Source organism: Garra rufa, chromosome 19, assembly GCF_049309525.1.
Source record: "Garra rufa chromosome 19, GarRuf1.0, whole genome shotgun sequence".
NCBI lineage: Eukaryota > Metazoa > Chordata > Actinopteri > Cypriniformes > Cyprinidae > Garra > Garra rufa.
Window position 1 is genome coordinate 37,744,771 of NC_133379.1, and position 15,435 is coordinate 37,760,205.

The 15,435-nt window shown below is 32.4% G+C and overlaps 1 protein-coding gene across 1 annotated transcript in view; it reads right to left on the reverse strand.

Annotated features, from left to right (window-relative positions):
- Positions 1–15,435, reverse strand: part of loxhd1a (lipoxygenase homology PLAT domains 1a) — a 55,511-nt gene that overhangs the window by 12,441 nt on the left and 27,635 nt on the right. Inside the window, exons 21-30 of the mRNA XM_073824602.1 lie at positions 14,780–14,931; positions 14,579–14,712; positions 11,106–11,257; positions 10,922–11,026; positions 10,720–10,848; positions 7,087–7,251; positions 6,749–6,930; positions 4,975–5,091; positions 2,237–2,399; positions 1,294–1,445 (exon numbers count right to left, since the gene is read on the reverse strand). Of these exons, the coding sequence (XP_073680703.1) occupies positions 1,294–1,445; positions 2,237–2,399; positions 4,975–5,091; positions 6,749–6,930; positions 7,087–7,251; positions 10,720–10,848; positions 10,922–11,026; positions 11,106–11,257; positions 14,579–14,712; positions 14,780–14,931 (1,451 nt within the window). The remainder of the gene's footprint in view (positions 1–1,293; positions 1,446–2,236; positions 2,400–4,974; positions 5,092–6,748; positions 6,931–7,086; positions 7,252–10,719; positions 10,849–10,921; positions 11,027–11,105; positions 11,258–14,578; positions 14,713–14,779; positions 14,932–15,435) is intronic.

Consider the following 15,435-nt stretch of genomic DNA (forward strand, 5'->3'; position numbering starts at 1 on the left):
AGCAATCGTTGTCAACAGACAATCAGAGGGCAAATACACTACTGTTGAAAGGTTTGAGATCAGAAATAATTTTATTCTGCAAAGATGCATTAAAAAGTTTTGATCAGTAAAGACATTTGTGACCCTGGACAACAAAACCAGTCATATGGGTCAATTTTTTGAAACTGATAACAAGATACAACTATTTAAAAATCTGAAATCTGAGGGTGCAAAAAAAATCTAAATATTGAGAAAATCACCTTTAAAGTTGTCCAAATGAAGTTCTTAGTTCTAATCGAAAAATTTAATTTGCATATATTTACGATTGCAAATTTACTAAATATCTTGGAACAAGATGGACAATAATGATTTAAAAGAAAAATAGATCATTTTGACAGATTTTTGGCTCAAAAGTTTGTGATCAGAAAGATTTTTAATGCTTTTTAAAGTAGACTTTTCTGCTCCTCAAGGCTGTTTATTTGATTAAAAATACAGAAAAAAAATGTAATATTGTGAAATGTTAATGCAATTTAAAACAGTTGTTTTCTATTTTAATATACTTTAAAATATAATTTATTTCTGTGATGCAAAGCTGAATTTTCAGTATTCAGCTTCACATGATCATTCAGAAATCATTTTAATATGCTGTATTATTATAAGTGTTCGAAAGACTTGTGTTGCTTAATTTTTTGGAACCTGTGACACTTTTTTCAGGATACCTTGATAAATAAAATGTAAAAAGAACAGCACAACTGTTTCAGACATCGATAATAAAATTAATAAATCAGTATATTAGAATGATTTCTGAAACGGTCATGTGACACTGAAGACTAAAGTAATGGCTGATAAAAAAAAATTTAGCTTTGCGTCACAAAAATTTAAATAGAATTATTAAAATGTTATTTTGAATTGCAATAATATTTTATAATATTTTTTTCTGTATTTTTGATCAAATAAATGGAATGACTTTAAAAAACATCTTACTGATCATGTGACACTGAAGACTGGAGTAATGATGGTGAAAATTCAGCTTTGCGTCACAAAAATTAATTACATTTTCAAATATCAAATTAAAAACTGTTATTTTAAATGTAATAATACTTCATAATATTACTGATTTTACTGTATTTTTAATCAAATAAATGCAGCTTTGGTGAGCAGAAAAGACTTTAAAAAATAAATCTTAAATATTCCAAAATTATGGCTGGTAGCGTACAGTATGAAAACAATTATTTTAATCTAAAATGCATCTATAATCCAAAATTAAGAAGCATTAGGATGATGTCCTCATAAATATGTGTTTGTGTGTCTCACCGATCCTCTCTCAAACTTGTTGCTGTTCTCGGACTTGCTAAGTTTGCGTTCCCCAGTGTCGCCCATGTCTCCATAAAGAGTGATGAACACATTGGCATCGGTCCCCGCTCCATAAACGTCTCCTGTGTTCACCGTCACTGTATACGTGTGTACTGCAACACACACGAGTCTTCATGTAGCTCATATAGTAGTGCATTGTGCTTGCAACACCAATGCCATAGGTTTGATTCTCAGGTAATGAATGAATTAAAACTAGGCATCTGCTGAATGCATAAATATAACACGTATTAGGAATGTAGCAATAAATCAATGCAGAATCGATTTGTGGATCAATTCTGAGATTTTCTGAATGCACATGTTTCTCAGACTTTTTAACAGTAGATGGCACTCCAGGCTTTAGAAACAGCCAAACTGTGCTTACTTTTAATTCCTTACACATACTTGAACCTAAAATGATCATTCATAGAGTTCAAAATGTTGAAGCGAATTACAAAGGTGTTCACAGTGGGCTGTTTATAATAATCTTGTGTCACAAAAGCATTCAAAACCGGGGTTTAAAACTAGATTAAACTGCCACCTGCTGTTAAAGGGTTAGTTCACCCAAAATAAGCCCATAATTTACTCACCCTCAAGCCATCGTAGCTGTATATGACTTCCCACTTTCAGACGAATCGGAATTATATTAAAAAAATGTTCTGGCTCTTTCAAGCTTTATAATGGCAGACTCAGATTGGATTCATTTAAAAGAAGAAATTCATATACGCCTAGAATGGCTTGAGGGTGACTAAATAATGGGCTAATTTACTTAGATTAAAACTTAGAATGGATTACAAAGAGAATCACAATGCATTCAAAAATCTACGCTGCATCGATTTATTGTTGCATCTGTAAAACATATACACACTGTAGATAATGATAAACTAAAAGCTGTCCACAAACTTACTCTCCAGAGCGTCGTCCACCTCTGTCTCGATGACTTTGAGGGTTCCGTCTCTTGATAGTTTCTCTACAATGATGTCGGATGGCACCAGCTCTCGAATCGTCTCGCCGTCCTCCTCAGAGCGAGCCAACCATACCTCACACGGGAATATTGCAGTCTCTGAGCCCTGCATGTGCACACATTTTGAGTTAAAGTAAATGAGATTAGTAATACTATGTAGTGTTTATTCAAAGGTTAAATATGCATTTTTTCACTGTTATAATACTTTATCCTACTCTTGCACATAATACAACCCTAAGTAGGTTGACTTGAATATTTAATTTGAGTGGTCAGATTTGTTTTCTGACTAAACCAATGGCATGAGTCATAAAATCCATCCGTCAAAATCCGTCAGACTCCTTTTTTGAAAGAAAATTGTGAAATAGTTTTACAATTTCAAATAACTGTTTTCTGTTTGAATATATTTTAACATGTAATTTATATTATTGAAATATTATTGCAATTTAAAATAGTGGTTTTCTATTCAAATGAAATTCAGAAAATTATTTCATAGGTTTTATTATAGATTCTATTCTATTATAGATTTCATAGGGCATTAAAATTTTAATTTTTGTTAAACTGCTAATAAATTACTGTTAAATTGTGTGCATTTGATGATTTCAATAAAATTTTATTAATACAATTCACCATTCAGTTCACCATTGGAACAGAGTCTAGAAAAAACGGTAAAAAAATACAATAAAAACAGTAATATTATGAGATATTATTGCAATTTAAAATAGTGGCTGGTTTGATGCTCAAGAAATATTACTTAGTATTAGCAATGCTGAATACAGTTTTGCTGCTTCATATTTTTGTGCAAACTACACTACCAGTCAAAAGTTTCAATTTTTTAATGTTTTAAGACTCACCAAGCCCGCATTTATTTGATTCAAAGTACAGCAAAAACAGTAACATTTTGAAATATTTTTACTATTTAAAATAACTGTTGTTAATTTGAATATATTTTAAAATGTAATTTATTCCTGTGATTTTTAGCATCATTACTCCAGTCACATGATCCTTCAGATATCATATTGTCATATCATATTATCACAATATTGTGATTTACTGCTCAAAAACATTTATTATTATGTTGAAAACAGAAGAATGTTTTCAGGATTTTTAAACAGATATCTTTTGCAAAACTATAAATGTCTTTATCATCACTTTTGATCAATTTAAAGCATCCTTGCTAAATAAAAGTATTAATTTATATAATTTCTTTCCCAAAAAATAAAAAATTATACTGACTCCAACATTTTGAAAAGTATATTGTTTAATGTTACAAAAGCTTTTTATTTCAAATAAATGCTGATCATTGGATCTTTCTATTCATCAAAGAATCCTGAGATAAAATGTACTCAAACGTTTTAAATAGGGATGCACCGAATATTCGGCCACCGAAAATTTTCGGCTGAAAATGGCCCAAAAGGGCATTTTCGGTTTTCGGCCGAAAGACTTTTCGGCCGAAAAGAGACAATGAGAGACGATTATACTTCATATGCTGATATTAATTTAGTTCCCTAATATTTTTCTTGTGCCCTGAACATGTTGGGAAAAAAAATAAAAAGAAACGTATTTTGTGTAAGGCTTGTTTTTAAAAGTCGGTTCTTGAAATAAAGCTCTTAATTTTCATTGATGACTGCAGTGTTATTAGGGGTTAAGAAAGTCTTAATTATGATTTCAGGTGGTCTTAAATGTGGGGACTGAAAGACAAGAATTGAGATGAAACTTCAAATGGCTAACCGTTGAATAAATATGAGCGCTGCACGTTTCAAAGTCATTTGCTGCTATTTTAAAATATAAAAATATTTCACAATATTAATACTAAAATTTGCTGTATTTTGGATCAAATAAATGCAGGCTTGTAATCTGTTCAAAAACTTTTGACTGGTAGTGCATGATACATCTTTTATTTATTTCATGAAAATTCCAAATATCAGCATTTATTAGAAATACAAATCTTCTGTATCCTCGTGAATGTCTTTAATGTCACTTTTGATCAATTTAATGCATGTCTGCAGAATAAACCTCTTAATTTGTTTAAAAAAAAAATCATACTGAATGGTACTTTAAATAAACAGCTTCTGCTGGTAAACGGATGGACGTGAATGTTGTTATCAGAGTGTGGTGTGATGTGCTTGACGGAGTTACAGCTGAGGCAGTGTTTCACTCCTCTACTGTACACAGATAGCGCTGGAGTGGAGCGACAGGTCAGAGAAGATTAGTCACTGGAACTAATTATACAAACGCAACAGAGAGCAGATGTGGGTCAATGAAATGGGTGTACGATAGACAGCCGAGAAGAAAAGAAGGTTTTCCACAGCCAGATGGGAACATTCTAGACTCAACCAAGTTTCACGTTGCCCAAATTAAGACCAATGTATCTGGTCCAAACTGTAGCTCAGTCTGGCCAAAAACAGCCACTTACACAAGAAAGGCACGTCTGGCCAACATGTGAAAGGATCAGCCACAGTTTGCAGTTTTAAGTGACATCAAGGGGGTTAAAATTGGCAGGATATGTTGTTTTTGGATTACTTTTTGGAAAGTTTTCCACAAATGCTGTGGGCTGAGATTAGACGAACCTAACTGCATTTCAAGAAGTCTGTCCGGTTTAACTGTACAGTAGATGTAGATTTGTACACAAGCTGTTTAACTAAGGTAAAGTTTCGTTAGGTATTGTAGGAAAAGCTGATTACCTTCCCTTTCCGGAGAAGTCTGCGAATTTCCACACGGTCTAAATGCCAGCCAGGATTCACCCCTCGATTATCATGACCGATACGGATTTTCTCAATGATATCGCCAATGTCCTCCAACTGCAGAAGCCCAGAATCCAATTTTTTTTTAATAATTATTAGAAAGGTTAAGATGAAACTAAGTTCAAGATAAATGTCTATTAGTTCAGGCTAGTTTTAAGGTATAAAAATAAAACTGAAACTAAGATTGAAACCATTAAAAAAAGGTTACCTGAAATAAAATAAACATTAAATTAGATAAAACTTTTTTTTTAACTAATTGCCAAGTCAACATTGATCACTTGATGTACTAAAATAACTAAAACTTCAATAAAAATAATAATAAAAACAATATAATTTTTTTTAAACTACTAAACATAACAAAAACGCACAACAGAAGTACTAAAACTTGAACTATAATTAAAGTGAAAACATAAAATATAAATCTCTTCTGCTCACCAAGCCTGCATTTATTTGATCCAAAGTACAGCTGTTTTCTATTTAAATATATATTTAATGTAATTTATTTGTGCGATTACAAAGCTGATGTTTTTAGCATAGCTACTTCAGTCACATTATTCTTCAGAAATCTTTCTAATATTCTGATTTGCTGCTCAAAAAACATTTATTATTATGATGTTGAAAACAGTTGAGAGTAGAATTGATTCAGGTTTCCTTGATGGAAATGGAAAGTTCAGAACAACAGCATCTGAAATAATAATCTTTTGTGACAATATAAATGTCTTTTGATCAATTTAAAGCATCCTTGCTAGATAAAAGTATTAAATAAAAGTATTAAGAATTAATAAAATTATTAAAAAAGGGTTTTTAGCATAAACAAGTGTAACACTTAAACACATAAAAATATTTAAAAGTTCTCTGTTTAATTTACAGAAGACACCCACTAAAATGTCATTCAGTGTAACAATCTTGTCAGGTATATTTACAACAAAAATCAATTTATGACATATTAAAAGATGAATTACTTTCACCCCAAATACTAATTAGTTGTAATTCTACTTTTTTTTTTTTTTTTGCCATTTGTCAGTAAGAATTTTTTAATCCTTTAAAACACAATAAAATTTAATATGCTCCCTTATTCTTTTATATATTTTAATATGTACAAGTCAACATTATTCAATGAAATTGACATTTTATTCTCCAAAAACGTATTTGAAACCTTAAAAGTAGACACTTTACTTACATTTAATGTGCTTTCTATGGACATAAAATCACTTTTGCAAATTTCTTTTGGTGTAAACATCTTAACATCTTTGATCCATATACTGACTGCAAGCTTTTTGAATGGTATAATGTATATGTTATAAAATCTTTTTATTTCAGATAAATGCTGATCTTTGGATATTTCTATTCATCAAAGAATCCTGAAAAAACGTACTCAACTGTTTTAAATATTGATAATAATAATAATATTAATAAATGTTTCTTAAACAGCAAATCAGAATATCCTGAAGGATCATGTGACACTGAAGACTGAAGTAATGATGCTTTAAAATTCAGCTTTGATCACAGGAATAAATGACATTCTATTCACATAGAAAACAGTCAGTTTAAATAGTAAAAATATTACTAAAAGTTACCGTTTTTGCTGTACTTTGGATCAAATAAATGCAGGTTTGGTGAGCAGAAGAGACGTCTTTAAAAAACATTAAAAACTTTTGACTGGTAGTGATTAGCTGGCTATGATAAGCAGCACAGAAATGATCTGCTCATTTACCTCCACAATGAACATGTCCTCCGCTCCTCGTTCAAAGTACATCCTCCTCTCTCTCTTATTGACACAGAGAGATTTCTGAGACGAACACACTCCGTTCTGACCATACAGAATGATGAAGACATCTGCATCTGTTCCCGCAGCAAATATATCACTGGTGAAGATTTTAATCTCATAGGGAACAACTGCAAAGAGAAAAGCACACGAATCACGAGGAGCCTGTGTAGGTCTGTCCATGATTGCATGTGTCTGTATTTACAACATGAAAAAGATGAGCAATAAAAGTTTAGTATTAGTCTGTAAGCATTATAATTAGCTACATAAACATGTATTTATCATACAGGGTGTGTATAGTACTGTCTGTAGTTCATTAGGGTACAGGTCTCTGACAATGGCACCATCGTCTTTTCCTTTATCCAGCCAGCGGCCACATGGAAACCGCAGCAGCTGACCCAGAGAAGGAGCATCGATCTCTACCCAGTCCAGAAACCAGCCTGGAGACACACCTGAGAAAACAGGACAAACCCCCCACAAACACACGCATGCAACAGACACGTGCAACATCCACATACACACATGTACACTGTAAGTAATTGTCTGTAGGATTTACACCAATGCTGCATGTACTGGGGATTCAGAAGAGAGCCAGTGCAATTAAATTATCACAAATTAAGTAACAATTTAATGCAAAAAAGACACAAAGGAATAAGCGAAACAGATACAAACATAAATAAACCTTAATTTTCATTATGCATGCACAAACCTTATTGAATTCATTATGCATGGACCTTAATTGAATTAAAATATGGTTTGCAATACAAGTGAACGAATTTGTCAAAAGAGAGAGAGAGAAGTCACCAAAGAGTGCATTTACTTGTAGGGACCTATGATTTTGCGATGCGGAAATCGAGGACAGAATTGCAGAATCCAGTCATAAAAATGGAGTTTACAGTACAATGTCACTGTATTTGCCAAATTTTTAATGAAATAGGGTGTTACAAATTAAATTTTTGTTAAACTGTTAATAAATTTCTGTTAAATTGTGTACGCTTCATGATTTCAATTAATTAGACATGCTTTTTTTATTAATTCAATTTAATTTTACTATTGAAACAGAGTCTAGAGTCTAGGAAAAAGGAAATCAAAAATACAGTACAAAACAGTAAAAAAAAAATACAGTAATATTGTAAAATATTATTGCCATTTAAAATAGTGGTTTTCTATTTTAAAATACTTTTCACTTTAATATAATTTACTCTTGTGAAGAACTTGAAGAAATTGTGACAAATATATTACTTAATGTAATGATAGTACTACTATTAGTAATGAAATTATCATCAAAACATAATTTTTAAGTAATATTTACCAGAAAAATAATTTTCCAGAATTTATTTATTTATTATTTATTTTATTTTAATAAATTGTTTTTTAATAATAATAATAATAATTTTAATAAAAATCAATTATTTAGAGATGCTTGATCAAAATTTAATTAAACCATTAAAATGGAATTCAGAAAGTTAATGAAAAACTAAATCTTGTAAAAATAAAACTACATTTGAGGAAAAAATAAAATGGATTTCATAGGGCGTTAAAATTTAATTTTTGTTAAACTGTCAATAAATTTCTGATAAATTGTGTACGTTTCATGATTTCAATTCATTAGGCATGATTTTTTTTATTAATACAATTTAATTTCAAAAGTCTAGAAAAATTAAAATGGAGCAAATATTAAATCCAGAAAAATTTAAACAGAAAAAAAATATATATATTATAAAATTTTAAATAAAATGGAATTTAGAAAAAAAAAATCAAAAATAAAGCAAAAACAATAATATTGTGAAATATTATTGCAATTTTAAATAGTGGTTTTGTATTTTAATATACTTTACACTTTAATATAATTCACTCTTGTGATGCAAAGCTGAATTTTCAGGATCATTACTCGAGTTATCAGTGTCACATGATCCTTCAGAAATCATTCAAATATGTATTTTCAGGATTCTTTGATAAATTGAAAGTTCAAAAGAGTAGTATTCATAAGAAACAGAAATGTATTTTCTCTCACTTTTTATCAATTTGATGCATCCTTGCTAAATAAAAGTATTAATGTCTTTTTAACCAACACCAAACAAATGGTGTTTTTGATGCATAATAGATTTTCACTTTATAATTAAAGGAACTGTATGTAAGAAATTTATTTCAGTTAATCATAAAATGGCCCTAACATGTCATTAGACATTAAGAAATCATGTTCATTTCAAATACTTATATCACTGACAACAGTGGTCCGGCCAGGATATTGTCATTTAAAAGTGACAGTTGCAGCCCACACCTGATGTTATTGTTGTCAGTTTGTGTTTTGGTCTGAGGCTCCACCCTCCAGCTATCTACCAATCACGAAGTCAGTAGAGTTTCGTCATCCGGGTTGCCAGCTCTGCTCTAGTTACAGCTGCAGCTACGAACGTGTCGGATAAAACATGTATAATGTTACGAAACCTAAAAGACCTCGTTATAAATCCGAAATACGTCGTGACAAAGTCCGAAATAAAACAAGGATTTGTATAGGAGATGCCTTTGAAAGATGGAGACGGCTGAAAACGGATCCTGCAGCTTAGCTGGCAACCTCGAGTCGGGGGAGGGGGAGGAGGGGATACACCGGTCTACAGTATTTTGAAAGTGATTGTAGTACCAGTTTTGGCCACAATCCTACATACGGTTCCTTTAAAGGAACACTCCACTTTTTTTTGGAAATAGGCTCATTCTCCAACTCCCCCCGAGTTAATAAGTTGAGTTTTACCGTTTTGAAATCCATTCAGCCGTTCTCCTGTTCTGGCGATATTACTTTTAGCATAGCTTAGCATAGATCATTGAATCCTATTAGACCAATAGCATCGCGTTCAAAAATCACCAACGAGTTTCGATATTTGTCCTGTTTAAAACTTGACTCTTCTGTAGTTATATCGTGTACTAAGACCGGCGGAAAATGCAAAGCTGCGAGTTTCTAGGCTGATAAGATTAGGAACTACACTCCCATTCCGGCGTAATTGTCAAGGAAGTTTGCTGCCGTAATAAGGCTGAAGCAGGAGCAGTAATACCACGCAGCACATGTGCAAATGCTAAACTAGCTGGGAACTCATTTCTGATAATACTCCGCCTGCTTCGGCCATATTACGACAGCAAACTTCCTTGACTATTACGCCGGAATGGAAGTGTAGTTCCTAATCTTATCAGCCTAGAAAATCTCATCTTTATATTTTCCGTCAGTCTTAGTACACGATATAACTACAGAAGAGTCAAGTTTTAAATACAACAAATATGGAAACTCGTTGGTCATTTTTAAACATGATGCTATTGGTCTAATAGGATTCAATGATCTATGCTAAGCTATGCTCAAAGTGATATCGCCAGAACAGGAGAACGGCTGAATGGATTTCAAAACGGTAAAAACCAACTTATTAACTCGGGGGGAGTTGGAGAATGAGCCTATTTCCAAAAAAAGTGGAGTGTTCCTTTAAGTTCCAACCCTAATCAAACACACCTGAACAAGCTAATCAAGGTCTTTAGGATACAGGTTGGTATTTTATTTTTCAGGGTTGGAGCTAAACTCTGCAGGGACACCGGCCCTCGAGGATCAAGGTTCCCCACCCCTGCTTTAAGTATTGTAAGAAAATAACAAAAATCTCTTTATGATTATGTTTCAGAGTAAAAAAATACAGTTTATAACTCATAGCCTGTATGTAAATAACATCACTGTTTTTAAAAATACAATAAGGCCATTGTTAGGAATTGATGTACATTACTTTTGTTGTTTGCTGTAAAAAGAACAGCGATTCGTTACAGTGTAAACACACAAGCGAGCACACGCACACACATTTCAATCATAATCTACAGAATGCAGATTTAATGTATTTGCATACCTGTTTTTAATAACTTCAACATTACAGAGTGATATCTGTTGTGAATGTGTGTACCTGCGTTGTCGTGTCCGATGCGGATTCTCTTGAGTTTTCCGATGTCCACTGCCTCTATGGTGAACTCGTCGATCAATCCCAACTCAAACTTGTTCTTATAGTTCTTAGACGCCTTTAGATTAATGATACCTGACACACACAAACACCCTTTTCAGTAGCTGATAGGCAAATAGCACTAATAGTACAGTGTTTCCAGTGTTACCAGTGTCATCTTTGGTTCCGTAAAGAGTAGTGAAAACGTTTGCATCGGTCCCGGCGTTCTTCTTCTCCCCTGTTTTTACTCTCATTGTGAACGTGGTTGACATGGCTATACAAATAATCAACACACATAATCAGTGTAATATTAATGCAACGAGCAAACGTTATTAGACTGAAACATTGAAAACCTTTTTGCTCTAGTCCGAGCTGAGCAGGCGACGACTCTTCTTCTTCATCTTCATCTCTCTTCATGAAAGCCTCGTCTACGGGCACTAACTCACGGCCCAGTTGCCCGTCATCTTCATCAACTGCCAACCAGCGCTGACAGGGGAAGAAATACCTGAACAACACACACAAACATGGCCAACACACTCCATAAGAAAGAGAAATCACTGATGAGTAGGGCTGCAAAACGATTAGTTACGATTAATCGATTCAAAAAGTTTATGTTTACATACTACGTTTGTGTATATTTATTATGTATATTTATTGTGTATATTTTATAATACACACACATACATGTATATATTAAGAATTACAGTATATACAGTATATATGTGTGTGTGTATTTAAATATACATAATAAATATACACAAACAAAATTGTGGGGGTAAAGAGGATTAAGAGGAGGTAGCAACACTGTTTTAATATCAAACCTAATTAAGTATTCATGAAAGTTTATGTAAATTATTAATATTATACATTATTATTATCATTATTAATATATTATAATTATAATATTAATTAATTATTATTTTTTTGTTTATTTTATTTTAATTATTATATATATATCCAATATTTCATTTAGTTTAAGTTTTAAACATTGAAAAAATTTAAACTTAGTAAACTAAAACTAAAAATTAATAAAAACCATATAGTGATATTTAGAAAAAACTGCTTAAGCATGAACATTTTTCATTTGAGGAACTAAAAATTCAAACTTAATATGAACTGTAATATATATATATATATATATACTGTATATGAAATAAATATAAATGAATAAAAATGAGCTTGCCTTGGCTGTAAAAAACAATATAATAAATATATATATATTATGAGGATAATTATGAGGTTACTGTGGTGACAGGATATGTGTGGGCTGGAGGAACGAATAAAAACGTCTTCCTGCAGATTTACGGTGAGGAGGGAAAATCCGAACGAATACAGCTGAAGAGCCGATCCAACAACTTTGAGAGAGGAACCACTGAGATCTTTAGGGGAAGTTGACATGAAATCTTCTTAAAGGTCCCATATTGTACACATTTCTGGAGGTTTATTTTAGTTGTTGATGTCCTTAAGAATATATATTTGCGGTATAAGTGCCAAAATCCATCTCAATATAGTTTTACAGCTCCTTTTTTAGGAGCTCTGTCAAAAACAGGTCGATTTTGGCCCATCTAATTAATATTCATGAGCCTCTCTTCTGATTGGCCTGTTGTTTTCTGAGTGACGCACAGCCAGGCCAACCACAGTTAACTACGGTCATGTATCGTTGTAGCCGAACCCAGAGCCATAGAGAGAGCCTAGCTTGCCGATACTCAACAGGATATTTCAGAATGATCATTAATGTTTTTTCTTTTTCAAACACCGAATGCCGTAAGCTACGTAACTGTTGCTTTAGTAATGCCCCTTTCACAATGCGCGCTGATTCTGGAAAATTACGGGAACGAGCGCTGCGTGAACAAAAGCTAGAACCATTAAGGCAGTGTTGTAGTGATGATGCACGTTATCATGCGACTCTTCACAACGAAAAAATACGTGCAAAGTGGAATGAAGCAGCGATCAGGCAGCTCTTCACTATCAGCGCTGAAGCACTCCTTCATCAAGTTAGTTTCAGTTTAGTGAAACATACGCGTCGCATTACATCTCACATTAAAATGTCACATATCTTTATGGGTTGTGTGTAAAGCACGCACAGATTCCGGAAAACAACTGTGAATGAACCAAATTAAACAATTCCGGAACAAATCATGGGACACATTATCCGTGTATTTTCCGGAATCGCTGTGAAAGAGGCTGAAGTTGACTGCCACTGGTCTCTTATATTCACGTTGTTCTGAAGCCTGTGCAATGATGTAGTTTCCTGACATCTATAGACTGAACAGCATTTTCTCGACTTGTTTTCGTGTTGTTGTTGCTTAGCAATGTTATGGACGCGATGTTGTCTGGGTTTGACAAAAGGAGGGTGGGACGTGATTGGTGCTCGGGGTGGTGACTGAAGGCTGTGACGGAGTAGATCGGACGTCACATTTTTACGGAAGTCACAGCACCTTGTGAAAAGGAACAGCTATTTAAGCAGGCTGTGTGCAGTTTACTGTGGATTGACTGTTTTGAAACTCATATGGTAGTTGCATAGCCCCTAGACCTCAGTTATCAAGTAAAAAGCAAGGAAATTTTGACAAGTGACGTTTCTCGATTCTGATTGGTTGTGTCTGAAAATATGCTTTTTCATTGGTTGATTTAAGATTGAGGTTTAGATGTGGGACGGGTCTATAAGATCCGAATTGGTCATGATGGCTCGGGAATAGGGGCTGGATGGTTTACTGGAGAAAGTGGACGTTAAACGGCTGGTCATGGCAATGGTGAAACCAGAAAAGAAAGAAGAGGACAAGAAAGACAAGAAGAAGAAAAAGAAGAAAAAGGTAAGATATGAGCTAAGTGTGAATATTAGGTATTGGATTTTGAAACAAAAGAAGTGCATATTCTTAGACTTTATTTGTGACCCTGGACACAAGTGTGATTTACATCGGATTTACGAATCGGTCATGATGGCTCAGGAATAGGGGCTGGATGGTTCCTGGAGAAAGTGGACGTTAAACAGCTGGTCATGGCAATGGTGAACCTCATAATATATATATATATATATATATATATATATATATATATATATATATATATATATATATATATATGTATATATAAACAGTGATGTTTTGAAAAAAACTATAAAAATGACAAAAACTATTCAAATAAAATTCAAGAAATTAACACAAACTATAATAGTGCATATCATATTTCATAAATGAATGAAAATGAAAATTAGCTTGCCTTGGCTGAAATAAATAAATAATATTAGATATTAGATATTTAGAGAAACCTAAAAAAATGAGAAAAACTAAATTAAATAAATTAAATTACTAAATAAAATAAATTACTAAATGTAACTAAATTAAATCATATAAAATATAAATCTATAAAAAATGTATATTAAAAAATTATTATTAAATATATTATTAGGTTCCCATTTATAGCTTCCAAGACTATTGCCTTCATAGTTGCTCTCGCAGTTCCTGCTTGTGGCAAAGCATCATTGATGTTTATTTTCACTCAATTATATTAAAAACAAATAAAATTCAAGAAATTAACACAAACTATACTAAAATAAAACAGCTCAGTAACCCTACATCTGATCTATATCTCAAATTATGCTCAGATTTGCTAGATAATTTTTACAAGTTTCAATGCATTAATTAATTTATACATTTTAAATAAATGTTTTTTTCCTTAAAATGTATTTAAAATGAATCTTTAAGCAATTTCTGCAATCAAAAGTCATTTGTATCTAATTTTATTTCTCCTGAGAAATGTTAAGGGAAACAAAGTTGGTACTTAAATGAGAAACAAATTGCGTGTTTTGAGCTAAGTGTGTGACACTCACATGGTTTCATCTTTCGTATCAAAGATCTCGACGCGGTCCAGGTACCATGAAGCATTTGCCTGCTTGTTGTCATGACGTATCCTCAGTTTCTTCAGCAGCCCCAGATCCATCCCAGTGATCGTGAACACGTCCTCCTAAAAGATTATCCACATTCAGATGCATTCCGTATACAGGATTTTGTGGGTATTTTGTTCCACTCACCTGTCCGCGCTCAAACTTGTTAAGGTGGTTTGATTTGCGTAGTTTTCTCTCGCCCGTGTCGCCCATTTCTCCATAGATGTTGACGTAAACACTTGCATCGGTTCCAGCCCCCATCATGTCCCCAGTGAACACATGAACCTCATATGAGTTATCTAAAACACAAATTTCACAAAATGCACTTCTGTTGAAGACTGCTACCATGAGGTATTTTAAGACTTCTGACACACATAGAATGTCTGGAGCTCACTGTATTTGATAAATGTAATTTATTATCAAATGTATTTATTATTTTATTTATTTATCATTATCATTTTTAATAAAAGTATATGTATTTAAAATGAATAAATGTACTTGTAAATGTATTTAAAAATGTATTTAAAATGAGTAAATGTATTAATTATATTACAAAACTTCATATTCAACAGAATATACACATTTTTCAAACATATAATTTCTATCAATATGTATTTATCAATACATTTGTTATTTCTTTAAAATGTATATTTTATATTATGTTTATATATGAATAAATTAATTCATTTTTAATAAATAAATGTACATTTATTAGTTTGTAAATTTTTAATAAATTATTCATCTCCTAAAATGTGACCCTGGACCACAAAACCAGTCTTAAGTAGCATGGGTATGTTTGTAGT